Source organism: Chelonoidis abingdonii, chromosome 4 (assembly GCF_003597395.2).
Source record: "Chelonoidis abingdonii isolate Lonesome George chromosome 4, CheloAbing_2.0, whole genome shotgun sequence".
Classification (NCBI taxonomy): Eukaryota; Metazoa; Chordata; order Testudines; family Testudinidae; genus Chelonoidis; species Chelonoidis abingdonii.
The window spans coordinates 134,509,666-134,531,360 of NC_133772.1; the positions used below are offsets into that span (position 1 = coordinate 134,509,666).

General features: G+C 44.0%; 1 protein-coding gene across 1 annotated transcript in view; it reads left to right on the top strand.

The window, feature by feature from the left end:
• The first annotated feature begins 17,480 nt into the window (after window positions 1-17,480).
• ASPG (asparaginase) overlaps window positions 17,481-21,695 on the top strand; it is a 76,236-nt gene continuing 72,021 nt past the window's right edge. The window contains exon 1 of the mRNA XM_032771603.2: window positions 17,481-17,635. Coding sequence (XP_032627494.2) covers window positions 17,572-17,635 — 64 coding nt within the window. The 5' untranslated portion in view covers window positions 17,481-17,571. The remainder of the gene's footprint in view (window positions 17,636-21,695) is intronic.

Here is a 21,695-nt window from a genome sequence, read left to right on the forward strand (position 1 = left end):
TGATCAAGGAACCTTTCTGGGTTTTACTTACATCCATAGATCACCTTTGCCATTAGGCAGATTTACCCACTTCCCTTAGGTAAATTATAGACTTACTAATAAAGTTTTAGAAGTATTTTCCTTCTTCTGCAAACTTTTCATATAGTGCAACTGGCCCAACCTGCAAGTGTCAGGCTCAACCACAAAGTTTAGATATTATTTCCTCCTTGTTAGAGTTGTTAATCTGTCGTAGGTAACACATAAATCACCTTTCTGCTCTCACTTGTGCCCTGGCTAGGGTATTACCTCTCGCAGACAGAGTCTACCACCTTTCCGCCACAAACATTAGCAACTGGCAAACACAAGACCAGAATTGTCTTCTTTGGGACTTTGCTAAGACACAAACTGGATGAAACCTAGTTACGTCCATGCCTTTCCAGCAGACACAAATTGAGGACTTCTCCTCTGGCGTTGACTGTATTTACAACCAACCATCCGAACAACTGAATTACCTTAACCATCACAGTGCGAAAGGCACCTTTCTGTCTGCCCATGAAGCGAAAAAAGCGGGACACATTCTCACCAGACAACAAACTTGGGATTTCATTTCCCTGTCAGCAACATCGGGCTGTTTACGGACAACTGTTGGAGACCGAGGTACTTCTATAGTGCCAAGTCAATACACTAAAGTACGGAGCATTTCCTTCGCTGTTACATTCCACAGGAACAGGGTAAGGTAGGGCACCTCATCTTCCACTTCCTCGTTTTCCCAAACTGCTGCTAGGAACAGCATAAGCTACACAAGGTTGCTGGCTCTTTCAGACTTTCCTATCAGGCACATTGCCACTTCCCAAACAGATAAGGCTCTGTTTTTTCACTACGCTGAGCTATTTTCAGCAAATCACAGTTACCCATTTCAAAGTTCACTTTTACAAGCTTACTACTAGCCACCACCCACATTACCATTACAAATTTACTAGTTCTTCTTCAGTTAGGCTTCCACCGAGCATTTCTATGAATTTCTTCTGAGAACATTCTCAGATTTATATCATTGGGTCGCAATATTTTTTGTTTTCTTAATTAAATTGAATTTTTTATCATTTGGCATAAAATTTGCGTGCCGGTCATCCAGTTATTACCGAGGTGGGGATCAATTGGGAAACGGTACCTCTGGCTTTTCTAACAATGCGGCTACATTTCTCCAAAGCTGAGACGGATCTGCAGCACCGAGGTTCTCCACAGTCTCCGTGCTGAGCTGCAGGAACAATCGGTGGCTGACACTAAAAGCTCGGGGTGCACCGAAGGAGCAGTCCCGTATTCTGCCAGGGTTAATGGTACAGTATAGCTTTAGAGTTTTCTCCTGAGCCAAGGGAACAGATCCATTCTGTTTTGGATTGGTCGAATTTGGCTAGTAAAGGTGAAATGAAATGTTGGAAACTGTTCAGTTCATTATCTGCATGGTTGCGGCGTGCACGGGCTAGGCCCAACCTCCTGCATCTGTTTGTGACGCCATGTAGATTGCCACGTATTCGCAGGGGCGAAAGGAAATGCAGCTGTTATTTACCAGGCTGCACGTGGCAATAGACTATATAGTAAGGATGCAAGGAGAGTATGGTCACGTGCAACTGCAGACACACACAACTAAATTAATCAATTTAAAGTTTTATTGGGGATAGTTACAGGAGGTAAGGAGAGGCGAATGATAGCTAATAGGGTTAATAAATTAAAACACACTGACTAAATATCTACTAACAATTTAATAAACAAAATGGCTAGTAATAATTGAACTGACCTTACAAAGTACAACACACGCATAACGACGGCAAAATAGAGCTCTGTTGTGTTCGGAAAAAAAACTGAGTGAGAGAGGTGCTCGAGTGATACAGGCTCGTTCGGTGTACAGGAATCACAGGAGTTCGTTTTTCTTCTCCTTCCCTCCCTGCACCATGCAGGCGACCTAAAGTACCCATATACATCACGAACGTTTGGTCATAGGCGGAGCAAACGGCCCAAAACCCTGTGTGTGTTCGTTTCTGATTGGCACAAGCAAAGTTTACTCCAAGTAGGGGAGCAGGTGCCTAAAAGTCTGGCTTCGCCCCCAAAAGGTGAGATGTTGCGTATTGTTTTAGAATGCGTTCAACACTGAATGACAAAAGGAGAGGCCAGGGCAATACCGGTATGGGCAAATTCTACAGGATGCAGACAGGAACTCATCTTAACATATTCATCTTGGCTAATAGCCATTGATGGACTGATCCTTCACGAACTTACCTAATTATTTTTTAACCTAGTTATACTTTTGGCCTTCACAGCATCCCCTGGCAACTAGCTGCGCAGGTTCACTGTGCGTTGTATGTAAAGAAATACTGCCTTTTGTTTGTTTTAAACCTGCTGCCTGTTAATTTCATTGGATGACTCCTGGTTCTTGTGTTATGTGAAGGTGTAAATAATACATACTTATTAACTTTCTCCACACCATTCATGATTTTATAGACTTCTATCATATCCCCTCTTACTCCTCTCTTTTCCAAGCTCAACAGTCAGTCTTTTTAATGTCTTCTCACATGGAAGCTATTCCATACACCTAATCGTTTTTGTTGCCCTCTTCTGTACCTTTTCCAATTCCAATATATCTTTTTTGAAATGGGGTGACCACAGTTGCATGCAGTATTTGAGGTATGAACGCACCATGGGTTTATAGTGTAACCTTTATTTTATTTAATGTTAATTAAACTTTAGTGGATTCAGCTGTGATAGCTGCAGTCTAAAGTTCAACAGAGTTATTGATGTTTGTTTTGGACGTAGAGTCTATAGGTACACATGGAACCATAGACAAATAACATACACAGTTACAAGAGCACCTATCTTGTAGTAGTTTTATTAAAGTTACCAACCAAGTTATAAATGTTACAGCATATACAATTTCTAAAGATAAGTACAATGTACCAGTTATACCTACAAACATACTTACATTCTCCTAGATGGTGTTTGCTGGCCCTTTTATGGATTGATCGTCAATACAGGAGTGGTTCCTGCTGGAGTTTTCCATAGAAAGTTCAATTTTCCTACTCTAGGCACCCTTTCTTATAATGTGAGTCTATCTATACCTACATTTTGCGCATGTACATGAAAGTGTTAACCCTTTCTTTCTTATTGGTCTGTGTCCCATTGAAATATAAGGGATCCCGAATTCTATAGGTTGTGTAGGTTCTTGTTAATATTGATGTACCACCTTTATCTATCTTGTGGTTAAGGCCTGTGTTAGAGATAATATTTGTTGTTACCGCACTTTGTAATTTAAATTCAATCTTCCCAGCTATACTTCTGCAATATTACCAGTTGGTACCTCTTTTACTATAATCTTTTGGGTTGTTTCTCTGTTGTTGACTTATGCCATCATTTCTTGTTTCCAAAGTCTAAAATAGTTAAGCTAAAGTCTTGCAGGCCTCAGCCCACAGGCTGTTGCATTTCAGTTTGTCTTACTCGTGTCTACTACCTAGTTTCTCTAAATTAGGGTGACCAGACAGCATAGCAAGTGATTGGTCAAAGGTATAACGCACCCATGTGTCCTTAGAAAATTTATTCCCAATAAATTGCAGTTTTTGTTTTGTTTTTTTCAAATTTCTAGTGCAAATACATGTGTTAAGTCCCCTATTTTTATCACCACTGGTTTTGATAACACCTCTGTGATCTGGTTACTTGTAAACGTTGCTAACACCCTGGGTTATCCTGATGAGAGGGGGGATAATTCTGGATTTTTATCACTGATTATGTTGATTGAGGCTCCAGTATCAATAATAAATTGAAAATGGCGGCCCCTCATCATTGCTGATATTGTGGGTCTCCCATTTACATCTCTTCCTAAAGAGGCTACAACTGCATGGAGTCTTTTGGCGTCACACATTCTGTTCTTCTGAGTCTATATTTTCCTTCACTTCCTGGTTTTTATACTCCATGCATGGAGTTGAAATCCAGGATGCCAGTTCAGTTGCTATTACAATGGGTTGAGGTGGGACATGTTGGCTGTCTAACATTATGGAATTCATTGGACGCTGTATTTCTTGCCTTCCATGCTTTTGAGAATCTAGTGTTCCTTCTATTTGATAAAGTTCTTTAATCATCATGTTCATTATAGGACTAGGAGGTTGATAGATCAGGCTTCTCGGACGAGAGTGGTAATGATTCATGTCAGGCATGAATTGTTTTCTACTTGTGGTTGGTGAAGATGGTAAGGAGCATGTCCCTATCCCTTCATTCATGTTTCTACGGTTATAGAATCTGGTATTTTGAATTTGGGGAAGTTGTCGTATGCCCTCCCCCCCTTGGGTCTGATCTGATTTTAATATTATCATCCTACCCTTTTGGACCAGATGATTGTCCCTGTGTCACAGATTGTGGGCCATCTGCTTTAATTACTGGTTTACCCGAGGCTCTTTGAACAGTTACTATAGGAGGGTGAGTTCTCTTGGAACCTTTCTGTTAGGTTTGAATATAACTATAGGCTTTAGACAATATGTCCAACACTTCTGGAAGAGTGCTCCTGAGGTTGACATGCATTCTTACTTGACCCTGAACTGCTGGTAAAGAATTGTTAACAAGAAAATTAATATATTGTGGTTTTGTTTCCTTTCTAGGCATTTTATTAGATATCCAAGCTGCATAAAGTTTATTATGAAATTCATGCAGTGACTTGCCTTCCTGTTGTTTCATGTTAGCTACCAAATAACTCCTGCCTAGCCTAGGTGCATATGTCTCTCTAACAGCTGCAGTGTCCCTGAATGATTTTTTCCCTTCTCGAAATTCTGGTGGCAACATATTCCATAAGGCGGGTCTGTTTACAGTTAACTGTAAAATCTTAACCAAATCCTCTTCATCTAACTGGAACAACTTCTCTACTGTTTTTAAATGTGCTGCGTGGTCAGCCGCTGGATCTCCTTTTTTCATTGGCCCTACCATTTTTGCAATGGCTTCTAAGGTTTTTACATTTGTCACCATGGCTATTGGAGAGACATGACTACTGGATTTTACTGGTTCCACATTAGAAATAGTCTTTCTCCTCTTTTACGGCTATACTGGAGAGTCTGGGTTTCTCTTTCTCTAGAGGGACTGGTATCTCCCAAGTTTGGTCAACTTTAGCTGTAGACAATTTAGGTGTAGAGTTTTGCCCTAATCCTTTACATCTTCTTTTGGCTGGGGTAGGTGCCTGTAATTTAGGAAGATTTGGCACTGGCATGGGTTTCTGTGGAGATTCTGGTTTTGGCTCTAAAGTGGCTTGGAGTAAGTGGGTATATCAGATTCAAAATGAAATATGCATGCCACTTGTCCTTTTCATTATTTCTTCTGACTTAATTGACTTACTCATCTTTGTCCCTCTTTTTCCTCACTCTCACAACAGCTACTAATTCCTCTTTGTTCCATTTCTTGCTTTAAAACTCTAATATTTAATTTCTTATCAAAACTTCCATTACAGTTGTTTATTTGACAATGAGATGCTGTTCCAGGAAGAAGCACTGCTAAGCAGAGATGGGGGTCTATCTATCGAGGAAGGGGAAGAACATATTTGGATACAGACTGGCTAACCTAGTGAGGAGGGCTTTAAACTAGGTTCGACGGGGGAAGGTGACCAAAGCCCGCAGGTAAGTGAAAAACATGGAGACCTGGGAGAAAGACCGGAATTTGGGGGGGAGCATGAGCAGGGATAAGGGAGAGACAAGACAGAACGGCGGGAGGAGGGGGAAATCAAATCAGTATCTTAGATGTCTGTATACTAATACAAGAAATATGGGGAATAAGCAGGAAGAACTTGAAATACTATAAATAAACACAACTATGACAAGTTGGCAACACAGAGACTTGGTGAGATAATAGGTATGACTGGAATATTGGTATAGAAGGAAGGACAGGCAGGGAAAAAAGGGCGGAGGTGTTGCCTTATATATTAAAAACATACACACTTAGACTGAGGTTGAGATGGAAATAGGAGACAGGCTTGTTGGATCTAGAGTCCATAGGAACATATGAAACCATAGGCAAATAACACATACAAGTACAAAAGCATCTATTTTTTAGTAGTTTTATTAAAGTTATCAACAAAGTTATAAATGTTATAGCATATACAATTCCTAAAGATAAGTACAATGTACCAGTTATGCCTACAGACATACTCACAACCTCCTAGATGATGATAGTCTGTTGGCTCTCTCATGGACTGATAATCAATATGGGAGTGGCTCCTGCTGGAGTCTCCCATAGGAAGCTCAATTTTCCTGCTCTAGGCACCCTTTCTTATAATGTGAGTCTGTCTATACCTACCTTCTGCGCATGTACATGAAAGTGTTAACACTTTTTTTCTTATTGGTCTGTGTCCCCTAAAAATATAAAGGATACTGAATTCTGTAGGTTATGTAGGTTCTTGTTAATACTGATGTACCACCTTTATCTTGCGGTTAAGGCATGTGTTAGAGACAATATTTGTTGTTACAGCACTTTATAATTTAAATTCAATCTTCCCAGCCTTACTTTCACAATATTATCAATTGGTACCTCTTTTCCTATAATCTTTTGGGTTATTTCTCTGTTGTTGACTTACGTCATCATTTCTTGTTTCCAAGGTCTAAAATAGCTAAGCTAAAGTCTTGCAGGCCTCAGCCCACAGGATCTTGTATTTCACCTTGTCTTACTCATATCTACTACCTAGTTCATCTAAATACTGATCAATCTTATACTTCTATAATCCTACAAATCAACTCTGATTAACATACAGTGAATATATGTCATATTACATATTGATTAATCATAACATCACACAATAAATGGACACTAAACTAAAATCATTGGCTACAATACAGTGGCATTATATCATCTACTGTCTTATTATTTATACCTTTCCTAATGGTTCCTAACATTGTTATTTTTTTTGATTGTCGCTGCACACTGAGCAGATGTTTTGAGAGAACTGCCCACAATGACTTCAAGATCTCTTTTTGAGTGGTAACAACTAATTTAGACCCCATCATTTTTTATGTATCATTGGGATTGTTTTCAAATATGCATTACCTTGCATTTGTCAACACTGAATTTCATTAGTAATTTTTGTTGCCCAGTCACCAGTTTTGTGAGATCCCTTTGTAACTCTTTGCACTCAGCTTTGGACATAGCTATCTTGAGCAATTTTGTATCATCTGCAAACTTTGCCACCTCACTGTTTACCCCCTTTTCCAGATCATTTATGGGTATGTTTAACAGAATTGGTTCCACTATACATCCTTAGAGGACCCTGCTATTTACCTCTCTCCTTTCTGAAAACGGACCATTTATTCCTACCCTTTGCTTCTTGTCTCCAACCAGTTACTGATCCATGAAAGAGCCTTCCCTCTTATCCCATGACTCCTTACTTTGCTTAAGAGGCTTTGATGTGGGCCCTTGTCAAAGGCTTTCTGAAAGTCCAAGTACACTGTACTTGTACAATATACACTATATCCAATGGATCACCCTTGGAGGGGCAGAAGCTGTGAGGGCACCACCAACCTGCAGGCTCTGAGTCGAACCCCCAAAGGGGCCTGCAGCCTGCAAAGAGGGCAGTGTGTGTTGTGATGGTGGCTGCAGCCCCTGAGGGGCAGCTAGCAAAGCAGGGCAGAGGGGGTGAGGTGGGCATGAATCCTCCAGGGCAGGAGAATGATGTGAGGCGCCCACAACACCAGAACACTGTTTATAGGAGGGGTGTTGAAAGCCATTGAACAAACCTGTAAACACTGTACATGATGGAAGCCAGGCATTCAGTTGCTAATATTACTTTGGTCAAGCAGGCATATGGCAAGCAGCAGGCACAAAACAGACAGACAATAAACTCAACTAGGGTCATATAGTTACTTCCTCTGTTTTGGAGAATTGCCTCGCAAAACCTCCGTTTGCTGCTCCTGTTGGCTAGCTCGAACATCTGATACATGAGCATGTAAAGTTACGATATTCTGCAAGCATCTTGTGTGTGATTGATTAAGTATCTCGTAAAATTCAATAAAAGTGCAGACAAGTTTGTAGTGACCTAAGAATATAAGAATTTGATCAGTAATCATTTTTGCATCAGTGTAGAAGTCTACACTTATCCCAAGTGACAAGTATATATGACCATTAGATTTTTCTGAAATAGCTGGGAAATGACTCTCTGAATCAAAGTTTAATTACTATGGAAATCACTGACCTGTGTGACACTCATACCCACTTCCCTTTTCCTCACAATAAGGAATTGGCTTTGATTTCTTGTAAATGAAAAACTTCTTGCATCATCCCAAGTTATACATCCCTGCATGATATGAGAAGTGGCCTCTTCCACACCTATCATTTATTTTTGCAGAAAAAGCTACAACAGATGACATTTCTACCCCATTTCCATTTTCCAAATCTACTTGAATATTTACCGGGTTTTGACTTCTTCTAAGTGACAAAATATCTTTCAGGTCACCTCAAATTACATGTCTGTGTCATTAGATCATTCTAAAGATTCTGCAGTGAAGTCTATGACTGTTAATAAGACACCTTCTTGACATGTGTGATCCTAGTAAGTACATAGAGAAATATCTGCTTAGTTTAGTAATAATCTTTATTACTAGTCTTCTTGTAGGAAAAAGTGAGAACCTAGTTTATTTTTCAGATTCTGTGGTGATTTTTTTTCAGAGCTAGCAATCAAGTAAACTGAACAAATCTGATGTGGGAATTGCTGAGACAGTATTAAGATGCAATGCAGTTTTTGGTCTCTTTACAATTAGATCCCTGCTGTAAATTGACACTGTCCTCTAGTGTCTAAAAATGGAATAGTAAGAAAATGTCTACAATATGAAATATACAGTATTATAAAAAACGCAGAAAACAGCAGAGAGTTTCCTATTGTTTTAAATGCAGTCTAGATTTAGGAGAGCGATAAAGCACAAAATTTTACAGGGAATAATGGAAGCTTATTTTACCTGGTGTTAATTTTCCAGATTTTCATACCCTACTATAAAAGCAGCAGAGAATCCTGTGGCACCTTATAGACTAACAGACGTTTTGGAGCGTGAGCTTTCGTGGGTGAATACCCACTTCGTCAGATGCACAGGTAGTGGAAATTTCCAGGGGTAGGTGTGTGTATATATATATATATATGTATATGCTAGCAAGCACATGTTTGGTAAAATGACAATTAACTCCAGAAGGCCTAAAAAGGTGTGTGTTTGAAGAACTAAAACTCCAACATACTTCTAAGCGTTCTCTGTTCATTTTGGGATTATTTGCCAGGCCAGATTTTTTCCCAGGTCATCTTCAACTAATTTTGGCAGATTTAATTTATCCAACTAATGTTATGCTACTAAGGTAGACTGTAAATAGTATAATTTGGAAGAGGGAAGAAAAGGGTTTTTAAAAAAAACTTTTTGGAAGTTGTAACTTTTCCAGAGTCCTTTATTTGACACAATTTTATGTATCTCCTCCCCAAAATAAAATTCTAATTAGTATTCAATATTTCCATTGTGCACGTTCACAGTAGTTTGTTGTAGCCTGATATTGTGCTTGTTCAAATGTAACACATTAACCATGTCACACTTCTCAGTCTTGTATAGGTAGTCAGCCAAATGCTCAAGACTGGCCAATTTGTGCTTGATACAGATTTGTGTTTTTATGTGAAGGGTGGAGAATGCAATTGCAGCTTGGTCCTCTGAAGACTACTCTGCAGCTGCCAGTAACCCCAAAGATCACTTTGGCAACTGGGAATCATGTGGATGCAGCAGCATCCTGTCCATGTTCCCTTCCTCTAGCCACACCACCTACATCTTGGACCAAGAGCCTGGGGCTTGTAGAAACTTTTGTGTCAGCTTTGTGGTAAAGGTTTCTTAAGAGGCTGAAATTGGACCCCTTATTCCCAGTTCCTTATCCAAAGGCTATTTAAAAAAAAAAAATTAAAATAAATTGCTTTCTGCACAAATGCTGCCACATGATACAACCCCATTTTCGATTTTGCAGCTGTTCCTAGAATCTGTAATTAGCTTTGACTTCCTGAACATGATAAACTATTTTGACAGTGCTTTATATAGAAATGAAGCTTAGGGTCATGGAGTGTCAGGTTCCAGCTATTTCAGAAAGGTCTAACAAAAGTGATGTGTCACTTGGGATGGCCAGAGAGGCAGTCTGCAATTTTACACATCCTTAAATGTCACTCATTCAAATTATGAGGCAATGACAGTGGGTGAGATGGGGTCTTCTTTGTGTCTCAAAAAAGTATATTCTTAATATATTAAAACTCATACATTTGTTTTCATGAACCGTGAATATTTAAATTTGTATTAATGAGGTTCCTCCCCCCCAAACTGGCTTTTTAATAAGGACAAGGGAACGAGGAATGAGGGACCAAGTTTAGTTTTGTGCGATACCTGGAGCCTGGGGAAATCCTCATCTGAGTCATTTTAATTTTTTTAAACTCTCTATTTCAAGTTAATCGGGTTGCTTTCCGCCCCGCACCCCCATGATCCCGGGAACTGGGCGTCTGCTAGAGGTGCCAGTCCCAGAAGATGCCCTACCCGCTCAAATGCCTTTTCTGCAGAAGCCTGGGCGGCTGGCAGGATCCGCGTTCATACTCACCACATCTCGCCGGCAGGGTGTCAAAGGCTGAGCACACGGGCTGGGCCACTGCTCTTAGCAGGGGGCAGCAGAGTCTCCTTGGGGACAACAGGCCCATGCACTGGCTCCGCCCGCTGGTTGGGGGGCTGGGCCCGTGGACCGAGGGGACCTTGTCACTGACCAGTTTCGGGGGGGCAGGGGGGGGAGTACTGCCCCCTCAAGCCCCGGTGTGTGGGTTGTCTCCCCTGGAGTCCCAGCTGGGGCGGGGGAGGTGTCCAAGCCTTCGCGCCCCAGGACCAATCAACCCCAGCGCCGCCCCCGGCACGGCTACGTCTGCCCCTGCCCCCGTCCCCGGCGAGCCCCCTCAAGGCCCTGCCTGTGGGACAGGCGTTCCAGAAAGGGGCGGTGCCGGCAAGTCCCCTCATGGCCTTGACGCGCGGGAGTTAGCGGTCTCATTGTGGCCGGGATGGAGGCAGCGGCGACGTCGGCTGGCGGGTTCCCCCTGGGCAGAGCCCTCTCCTGCACCCCGCGCCTGGCCTGCCTGCAGTGCTTGGGCTCCCTGGAGCTCAGGGGCGGCTGCAGGGCACCGGTGCAGGTGCCGGTGCTGGTGATCAACACGGGCGGCACCATCAGCATGGTGGAGGAGGAAATTGGTGCTTCTGAATTGCTCTTCCCTGAGGTGTGGCTTATTAACATAAGTTTATCTTAAAGCCTTCTGCTCCAATCCATTATGCCCTGCTTAAGTGTTTTGCTCCTGCTCCTCACTGCAGGTAGCTCCAGCCAACCTTTCCCTTTGGCTAGTATGGAGAGGTTCATCCCCAGGTTTTTCTAACTCTGGATCCCTTCTGGGTTTTTTGCAAGTCTCTTTACCTTTGTATCAGCCTTGGGCTATCACCAAGTCATGCTTGGTCATCTGACACAACCACTGGCCCAAACCCAAACCCATCAGGAGGGGTGTGGTGGATAATTGTCGAGTGAAACTGTGGGGCTAAACTAGAGGTGGTTGGAAAATTTTTAATGAAACGGAATTTCATTGGAATTTCTCCCAAAATCAAGTTGGGTTTGACACACTTATGCCAAATCACAGGCAGGGTTCCATTGGTTCCCTGCCAATTCACCTAATGAGCTACTGGGAAGCCCTGCCAGCTGGACGGTTCCAGGATGGAAGATTTTAGGCTTTCAGGTTCCATGGTGGTAGGACAGCCCTGGGACTAAGGACACTGGGCTTCCAGGGTCCACAGCTCTGAGGCAACCCTTCCATGCCAGTGCCTTCAGGCTCCCTATCATGGAACCAGGCAGTCTTGGAAGTCTTGCGAGACCCAGCTCTAGCCAGGGGTCTCAGTCTAGGCCCCCAGCTCTGCAGCAGGGAGCCTGGAAACCCTGGAGGCTCACTCGGGCAGAGCTGTGAGCCTGGAAGGTCCTGGGATAGATTCCAGGTCCATGGCTCTGTAGCAGCCCCAGGGTCAGAAACCAGGGTATCAGACTCCTGTGGCCAGCTGGTTCCCATGTGTTTTGAGTCTGAGCCCTGGAGGACTGCATTACCTAGAGTCCCTGGCAGTCTGCTGGTGGGGCTGCCCCAGATCCTGGGATCTCTGACAGCCTGTCATAGCTTCCTTCCCAGATCTGAACCTTAGAGTTCAGAAAATGAGAAACTAGCATAAATCCTCTAAGCTTAATTACCAGCTTAGATCTGATAGCACTGCCACCACAAAAATTAGTGTTTTTGGGCACTCTGACCTCCCCAACCTTCCCTGGGGACCTCAAACCCCAAATCCTTGGGTCTTAAACAAGGAGAAATTAAACCATTCCCCTTCTTTCCCCCTCCCAGGCTTTCCTCTCTGGGCTTCCTGAGAGACTACTGATCCAAACTCTTTAAATCACAGTACAGAGAGCAGTCCTTCCCTTCCACAAAGGCAACAGATTCAAGGAAAACAAGAGAGATTCTACTCTCCCCCCTCCGTCTCCCCCACCAGTCCTGGTGAGTTATCCCAATCCCTGGGATAAAACAGGGAAACAAGAAAAAAATCAATCAGGTTCTCTAAAAAGAATCTTTTATTAAGAAAGGAAAAAGTAAGAATTATCTCTGTAACTTCAAGATACTTCCAGCAACTACACATATAAAGGATAACCAGCCAGATCCACATTTGCAATAGAGACAAACAATAAAAAAAAAGACTCAAATCGCCTGTTTTACGTTATTTGAACAGAAACTTAGAGAGCCTGTAGTAAAGTCTGGTCTCTCTCAGACCCCAGAGAAGAACACACAACGGACAAAGACCCACACAAAACTTCCCTCCACCCAATTTTAAAAATATCTTGTCTCCTGATTGGTCTCTGGTCAGGTGTTTGGTCCCTGTTTGTTAACCCTTTACAGGTAAAAGACACATTAACCCTAAACAATCTGTTTATGACACAGCACTGACTGAATTTGACATTATAGTGGTAAAATGAGAAGAATGTCAATTTCAATCAGTCAGTCACATGGTCTGTGGAGTGTATGTTTCAGAATACCATGTCTCAGGCTTTCCAATGTGTAATTGGTTTTGGTTTTCCAGTTCAGATTTGAAATATTGGAACAAATATTGGAACAAAACCAAATTCTGAATCATGGACATAGAATATTAGGGTTGGAAGAGACCTCGGGTTATCAGTCCAACCTGCTCAAAGCAGGACCAACCCAACTATAATCATCCCAGCCAGGCTTTGTCAAGCTGGGCCTTAAAAACCTCTAAAGATGGAGATTCCCATCACCTCCCTAGTACCATTCCAGTGCTTTCCCACCTCCCTAGTGAAATAGTGTTTTCCTAATATCCACCTCTCGGACTGCAACTTGGACCTTGCTGCTTTGTTCTGTCATCTGCCACCACTGAAACAGCGAGCCCTCCTCTTTGGAACCCCCCTTAGGTAGTTGAAGGCTGCTATCAACCCCACTCCCCTCACTCTTCTCTTTGAGACTAATAACCCCAGTTCCTCAGCCTCTCCTTGTAAGTCATGTGCCCAGTCCCTCAATTCATTTTTGTTGCCCTCTATTGGACTCCTCCAATTGTCCACATCCCTTACGTGTTGGGGTGGGGACCCAAAACTGTGCAGTACTCAAGGGTGGCCTCACAAGTGTTGAAATAGAGGGAATAATCACTCCTCAATCTGCTGCAATGCCCAATATGCTGTTGATTGTGGCAATGAGGGCACACTGCTGACATATCCAGCTTCTCTCCACTGTAATCTCCAGGTTCTTTTCTGCGAACTGCTGCATAGCCAGTTGGGTCCCCAGGCTGAGCGTGGATGGGATTCTTTCTTCCTAAGTGAAGTGTTGACATTTCTTCACTAATCAATATTATTATTGAGTTTCAGACCTTCTTTACTCAACTGTCCTTAAATGACCAGCCCCACTCTGTGACACAGCATATTTCTGGGAAGCCTATTTGTTCCATTTAACATAGTGAATCATAGATTATTAGGGTTGGGAAGGGACCTCAGGAGATCATCTAATCCACCTCTCCTCAAGGCAGGACCATCCCAAATGATGCCCTCAGGGATTGAACCACCACTCTGGTTTAGCAGGCTGATGCTCAAACCACCAGCTATCCTGCCCCCAATTATGAGAGCTTGGAGCTATTTTTTAAACCAGTGGCTTCCCCTTTTTTCAGCTTGAGGGCCAAATAGTATTTCACAAAGATCAAGTTGCCACATGCATACTTTGGAGCAGTGTTTCTATTCTTTCTCTTCCTTTATTCACTCATATGGCCAGGGGAGGTGAACACCCCCAGTCCCTTGTTGGGATTTCTCACGTGTGTTCGCGGTATCATAGAGTTGGTTATAGCCATTGTGCCTTCGTCCCCACAGTCCTAGTGTAGGAGACATATTACGGATGGAGACATGTGGATGTCTGTCAGAGGCACACTATGCTACTAGCTTCTGCACCTGGTATATGGTCCTAGGGACTGTTGGCAACTCATTCGAGTTAGAGAGTCCTGGGACTTTAATGGGCTGAAGAGAGAATGAGGGATCTATGAGAGACTTATTCTCTCAGTTCTCCTCACTTTCTCTTCACCTGGGTTGCCTGTGCTGTGTGCGTGTGTGGGAGGTGGGGGTGTCTCTCTTTGCTAGCTGCTATGTTGGCTCAGACAGAGCCTTTGAGTTCCTGTCCTCCGGCGGCCCATATATCAGCAGCTGAGCAGCCAAGCTAACTTTCTTCATTTGTGATAAAGGTGCTGAACTGGGGGTAGCTGCAGCACGCGCTGGCTTGGAGTGGTTTCCATATATAATAGAGTTCAATGACTCTCAGCCTCCACTATATAAATTGTTCCCAGCACCTTGCTTGTGGTGCAGCAGGGGAGCTGCTAAGTAGCTTGCAGTAGGGAAAGGGCTGCTGTTGTGTTTCAAGTGGTCAGAGCTGCCACACTGGAAGTGGTGGGAAGCACTTCTATCTCTTCCCTGTAGTGATGGGCTGATTATACACTTCAGTTTAAAAACAGAGTTTGGCTCGGGACCCGTTTTGATTAGAATTAGTTATCCACTTCTTAAAGATATGCTCAGGAGGCCCTTTTTAGTGCTCAAGAGGCACCAGGCAGAAGCCACTGTGATACCAAGATGTTGTGGTGGTGGGGGGCAGGCTGTTTCAATGCTAATGGATCAGCTTGTTTCTATAGATTAAAGCCTACGGAAAAACAGTTACTTAAATTTGGTTCAAGCTCTTGCTGTGTAATTTGGGGCTAACTACAAAGATGAGTGAGCCAAAGTCCATTTAATGTTCTCAGTCCTTGCTAATCAGTTCTTGCTTCTTGCTGTCTCTGTTGTTCAGCGTCCCACTACAGATATCTGGGGTAAACTGACCACAAGTCTGGATTTAGCTAGATATCTGTGAATTAAATCAGCAAAATGGAAGCCCAAACACTTGAAGATGTGGGCTGTGTTTCTGAGTGGAACGATTCTATGTGACAGCACCACGGCAGAAGTGGCCTATTGTGATGAAGTTAGGAGCAGTAGCGCCTTCATAGGAGGAGGATTCTAATGGAAGGAGTGAAATGTCTGAAGCTTGAAAGCATGTTAAGTATATTGTGTAAACAAAGTACTCTGCATAGTCTCCAGACAGGTCCATTAAATGCTGTTGCTGTCTGTTAGAGAAAGTTAGCCATGAAAAGGCCTGCTATTATTATTAGCAGCCAAGAAAGAGATAGCAAGTGCTAAAATCAGTCTTTCCATTAGTTTGGAAAGTGCATAAATCCCCAAGCTAATGGGCATAGCTTTGGCATTACCTATATGCACACAGTTTCTCTGCTCGTTTGGCGTTAAATAACAATAAAAAGACTTGGTATTGAATCTGAAAAACAGGAAAATTGTAGATGCTGCTCAATAAGATGATAGGCCAGACAAACTTGTAGATGCCACGTATTCGCAGGGCAAAAAAAATGCCAGGCCTGTTATTTACCATGCTGCACGTGGCAACAGACTATACAGGTAAGAGATGCAGGAGAGTATGGGTCACAAGGCAAACTGCGAACACACAACACACAATCTAAAATTAATCCAATTTTAATTTTGGAAATCGTTACAAGGGGTAAGAGAGCAGCTTATGACTAGATAATAGAGTACAAGGACTAAACACACACTGCCTAAATCTATCTCTACAATATTATAAACATAATGGCCAGCAATTTAGTAATAACTGATAACTTAAACTACAAATACAGCTGCAAATCACGACGGCAAACGTAGAAGCTCCTATTTTGAAACACGTGAGCTGGAGAGAGGCTTCGAGGCTGATCAGGCCTCGGTTATGGGGGGTACATGAGGATACGTTTTCTTCTTCTCTGCCTGCCACTGCAGGACGACCTAAAGTATCACTATGACATCACAGAAGGTCATCGGGGTACTTGGCCCAAAACCTTGTGTGTTCGCACTTTGATTGGCACAAAGCAATGTTTAATAAATAGGGAGAGCAGGTGCCAAAGGTCTGGCGCATTTGCCCCCCAAAAGGTGATGGGTAATGATATTGTTGTAGAATGCGATTAAAACTAGAATGACCAAGGAGAGCGGCACATGGCATACGGTATGGCAAGTGATACAGGATGCGAACAGGAACCACCATTCTACAAAGACAATGAGGAGCTAGAGAGGTGGAGAATCCAAGGAAATGAGTGAGCACCAAACTAACTGGCACTAACAATAGTCCCAAAACTGGGTTGAGAATTTGATTTCTGCAATCTGAGAATGAGTTCTGGGAAGCTGAAATAGGTTTACTCATGTTAAGTTTGAATTGAATTGGATAATGGTGCCAATAAAGAGAGTTAAATTTAATTTAAAAAAAAAAGTGTTTCAGATGAAATGTGTCGCAAGCAGTAAGACAAATTTTTTCTAAAGTTTTGAACAGACTTTGGACTTCAGGTGTGGGACTCTAGAATTATGATTTCTGTCTTGCTTAAAATTGGACTTCCATACCCAAGTTCATGACTCAAATTGGGAAAAATTTAAATGCACACAACTGAAAGTATCCTGGATCTCAGATCACTAACCGCCTCTGACATTCCTGCATGACACTATGGCTTTATAAAAACCAATCCCTTCCTATTCCTCTCATCTAAACTCTTTTTGGCTACGATTTAAAGGTCTTGTCAGTTCAAAGTCAACTCTGCCAACTGCAGTCAATAGGAGCCGCAGGGGTAGTGCCTGTGGGCAGCGGTATGCGGAGACCCCTTCCTCCGCGCTCCCGCCTAGGAGCTGCTGCCAGAGGGGGGTGCGGATCGCTTTCAGGAGCTGCCTGAAGTGAGCACCACACCCCAACCCCCTGCCTGTGGGGCGGGCGCTCCGGAAAGGGGCGGTGCCGGCAGGCGGCCGGTCTCCGCATGGCATTTAAGCGCGGGAGTTAGCGGTCTCATTGTGGCCGGGATGGAGGCAGCAGCGGCGCCGTCGGCTGGCGGGTTCCCCCTGGGCAGAGCCCTCTCCTGCACCCCGCGCCCGGCCTGCCTGCAGCGCTCGGGCTCCCTGGAGCTCGGGGGCGGCTGCAAGGCACCGATGCAGGTGCGGGTGCTGGTGATCAACACGGGCGGCACCATCGGGATGGTGGAGGAGGAAAAAGGTGAGGGGAGCGTCTGGCGGGGCAGAGGGGCTGGTGTGGGCGGGGGCTGTGAAGGCACCACCAGCCCGCGGGCTCTGGGTCGATGGCGGCCGCAGTCCCTGAGGGGCACCTAGCAAAGCGGGGTGGGGGAGGTGGGCATGAGAGTGGTGTGAGGCACCAGAACGCTGCTGATAGGCGGGATGCTGAAAGTCATCGCACAAACATGTAAACACAGCACGTGATGGAAGCCAGGTATTTAGTTGCTGTTATTGCATAAAGCTTGGGGTGCCGCTGCTCTCCTAGTTCCAGCACCCCTGGGGGTACCCACCTGTCGCGGCGATTGAAGGGTGGGCATGAATCCCTTGGGGGTGCACAGCAAGGTGCGGGGGCGGGAGGGATTGGATGTGAGCTCCCAAGGGGAATCCAGAAATAACTAGCTCCTTTTTAAACCTAGGTAGGGGGCCCTAAATGGGTGTGTTTATTCAGATATCACTAAAATGATGCTGGTAGGCTGGGGAAAGCAATCTGAAAACATAGCCAGGACCGTCTCTCCTTATCATTGAGGGTGTGTGGCCACTGTTAGTTCTCGTCCCGACTATTACTGATGATGTAACTAATTGGGAATTTTCTAACAAAACAGGTTTTTGCTGGAAAATGCCAATTTTATCAAAACCTAAGTGGTGGTGTGAACAATTTGGTTTTATTCAACTTTCTTCGAAATGCAGGCAGGGTTCTGTCAGAAGCTGCCTGGTTTCCTGCTTGCTTACCTGAGCTTCCAGAGTCCCCAGCAGTGGGATAGCCCCACCATGCGGACTACCAGGAATCCCAGAGTTTCCAGGGTTAGCAGCCCTGCCATGCTGAGTGCCCTGGAGGCAGGGCTTCCAGGCTCCCTGCCATGGAGCCAGGGGGCTAGGTGCTTTGGCAGCTCCAACTCTAGGAGGGGCGCTCAACATATATCTACAATGCAATTAAAAACCCACGTCTGGCCCATGCCAGCTGACTTGAGGCTTGGGCTAAGGGACTGTTTAATTGCAGTGTAGATGTCTGGACCCGGGCTCTGTGACCCTGTGAGGTGGCAGGGTCCCAAGCTTGGGTTCCAGCACAAGCCCGAACATCTGTACTGGAGTTAAACAGCCCCTTTGCTTAAGCCCTGTGAGCCTGAGTCAGCTGGCACAGGCCAGTCACAATTTTTCATTTCAGTGTAGACATACCCTGGGACTTCTAGCTCCTCACTCTGAATTTCTGGGCATACTAGAAAATCCATCTATTGGCTTCGGCTTGTGGAGAGAGACGAGATGCTTATGGGCTGGTTTGTTTATGAGGGAGAGGGAAGGTAGGACATTAATATGGTCAATAAGATTAATTCTGGCTGGTCAATCTTGGTGACAGTGAGTGAAGATACATTGTTAGTTTTATTTTCTATTGATTGTGGATTTTAAGAATCTGCCAAGTGTGGAATTTTTTTCTTGTTTAAACAAAGACATTTTAAGGTAAGAGCTTTCCATTTTAATTTTGGGTGTTTTCTTCTGTTTTGCTTTAATCACATCCCTCTAACCCTGAATAATAATCTTGTAGCCACTGGTGTCAGGAGAGCTGTCTTCCTGAATCTAGTGTCTTATAGCCTCCCTGACATTAGTGAAAACAAACATATTCAATGTTAAAGGAATGTGGTTAAAAGAGAAATGTTTAGTCTGTTTTTGTGTTTTGCTCTGGCTAGGGTGAATCATTAATAAATCACATTTTGCTTGATTAAACTTTCACTTTTTATGCTCTTTACAATGATACTGGCTTCATACCGACTACACAACATTCTCAACGTGTCTCGACACATAACAAGATTTTCTGGTTCATCTCTTTCAGGGTGTTCAGTTGTCTTTATAAGTAAAGTCTCCACAGTTTGCTTTAAATACAAGCCTTCCTTTATATACATTAATTTCACCTCGTTCTCCTCAAACTTTAGTAAGTGACTAGAAACTGCGGAGTGTACTGTCTGTCAATAGCCCTGCATAAAAAGGCATAATTTATTCAAAGGTAAAGTAAACAAGCTTTATGCATCTGAGGCAGATGAATCATCACATGATAAGACTAGATCCTCCCACAGTAGCAGCTGGTTACGTGTAAGGGAGCGTGTAGTCCAATCATAGCACATCAGGTATTGGACTCTATTCCTCCCCTCACTCCGCCCCCCCCACGAGGTTTCCTCACTTCTGCAGTCAAACAAGGCACCACAATTGGTGCTTCTGAATTACTCTTCCCTGAGGTGTGGCTTATTAACATAAGTTTATCTTAAAGCCTTCTGCTCCAATCCATTATGCCCTGCTTAAGTGATTTGCTCCTGCTCCTCACTGCAGGTAGCTCCAGCCAACCTTTCCCTTTGGCTAGTATGGAGAGGTTCATCCCCAGGCTTTTCTAACTCTGGATCCCTTCTGGGTTTTTTGCAAGTCTCTTTACCTTTGTATCAGCCTTGGGCTATCACCAAGTCATGCTTGGTCATCTGACACAACCACTGGCCCAAACCCAAACCCAAACCCAAACCCATCAGGAGGGGTGTGGTGGATAACTATGTCGAGTGAAACTGTGGGGCTAAACTAGAGGTGGTTGGAAAATTTCTAATGAAACAGAATTTCATTGGAGTTTTTCCCAAAATCAAGTTGGGTTTGACACACACATGCCAAATCACAGGCAGGGTTCCATTGGTTCCCTGCCAATTCACCTAATGAGCTACTGGGAAGCCCTGCCAGCTGGACAGTTCCAGGATGGAAGATTTCAGGCTTTCAGGTTCCATGGTGGTAGGACAGCCCTGGGACTAAGGACACAGGGCTTCCAGGGTCCACAGCTCTGAGGCAACCCTTCCATGCCAGTGCCTTCAGGCTCCCTATCATGGAACCAGGCAGTCTTGGAAGTCTTGCGAGACCCAGCTCTAGCCAGGGGTCTCAGTCTAGGCCCCCAGCTCTGCAGCAGGGAGCCTGGAAACCCTGGAGGCTCACTCGGGCAGAGCTGTGAGCCTGGAGGTACTGGGATAGATTCCAGGGCCCACGGCTCTGTAGCAGCCCCACTGTTTGGACAGCCCCAGGGTCAGAAACCCAGGGTATCCAGACTCCTGGGCCAGCTGGTTCCCCATGTGTTTGAGTCCTGAGCCCTGGAGGACTGCAATTCCTAGAGTCCCTGGCAGTCTGCATGGTGGGGCTGCCCCAGATCCTGGGATCTCTGACAGCCACTGACTGAATTTGACATTATAGTGGTAAAATTGAGAAAAACGTCAATTTCAGTCAGTCAGTCACTGGTCTGTGGAGTGTATGTTTCAGAAATACCATGTCTCAGGCTTTCCAATGTGTAATTGGTTTTGGTTTTCCAGTTCCCAAGAAATTTTGAAATATTGGAACAAATATTGGAAAAAACCAAATTCTGAATCATGGAATCATAGAATATTAGGGTTGGAAGAGACCTTCGGAGGTCATCTAGTCCAACCCCTGCTCAAAGCAGGACCAACACCAACTATAAATCATCCCAGCCAAGGCTTTGTCAAGCTGGGCCTTAAAAACCTCTAAAGATGGAGATTCCATCACCTCCCTAGGTAACCCATTCCAGTGCTTCCCCACCCTCCTAGTGAAATAGTGTTTCCTAATATCCAACCTCTCGGACTGCAACTTGAGACCATTGCTGCTTGTTCTGTCATCTGCCACCACTGAGAACAGCCGAGCTCCATCCTCTTTGGAACCCTCTCCCACTCTCCGTCTCCCCCACCAGTCCTGGTGAGTTATCCCAATCTCCCTGGGATAAAAACAAGGGAAACAAGAAAAAAATCCATCAGGTTTCTCTAAAAGAAATCTTTTATTAAAAGAAAGGAAAAAGAAAGAATTATATCTCTGTAACTTCAAAGATATTCCCAGCAACTACACATATAAAAGGTAACCAGCCAGATCCACATTTGCAAAATAGAGACAAACAATAAAAAAAAAGACTCAAATCGCCTGTTCTTACGTACTATTTGAACAGAAACTTAGAGAGCCTGTAGTAAAGTCTGGTCTCTCTCAGACCCCAAGAGAAGAACACACAACGGACAAAGAACCCACACAAAAAC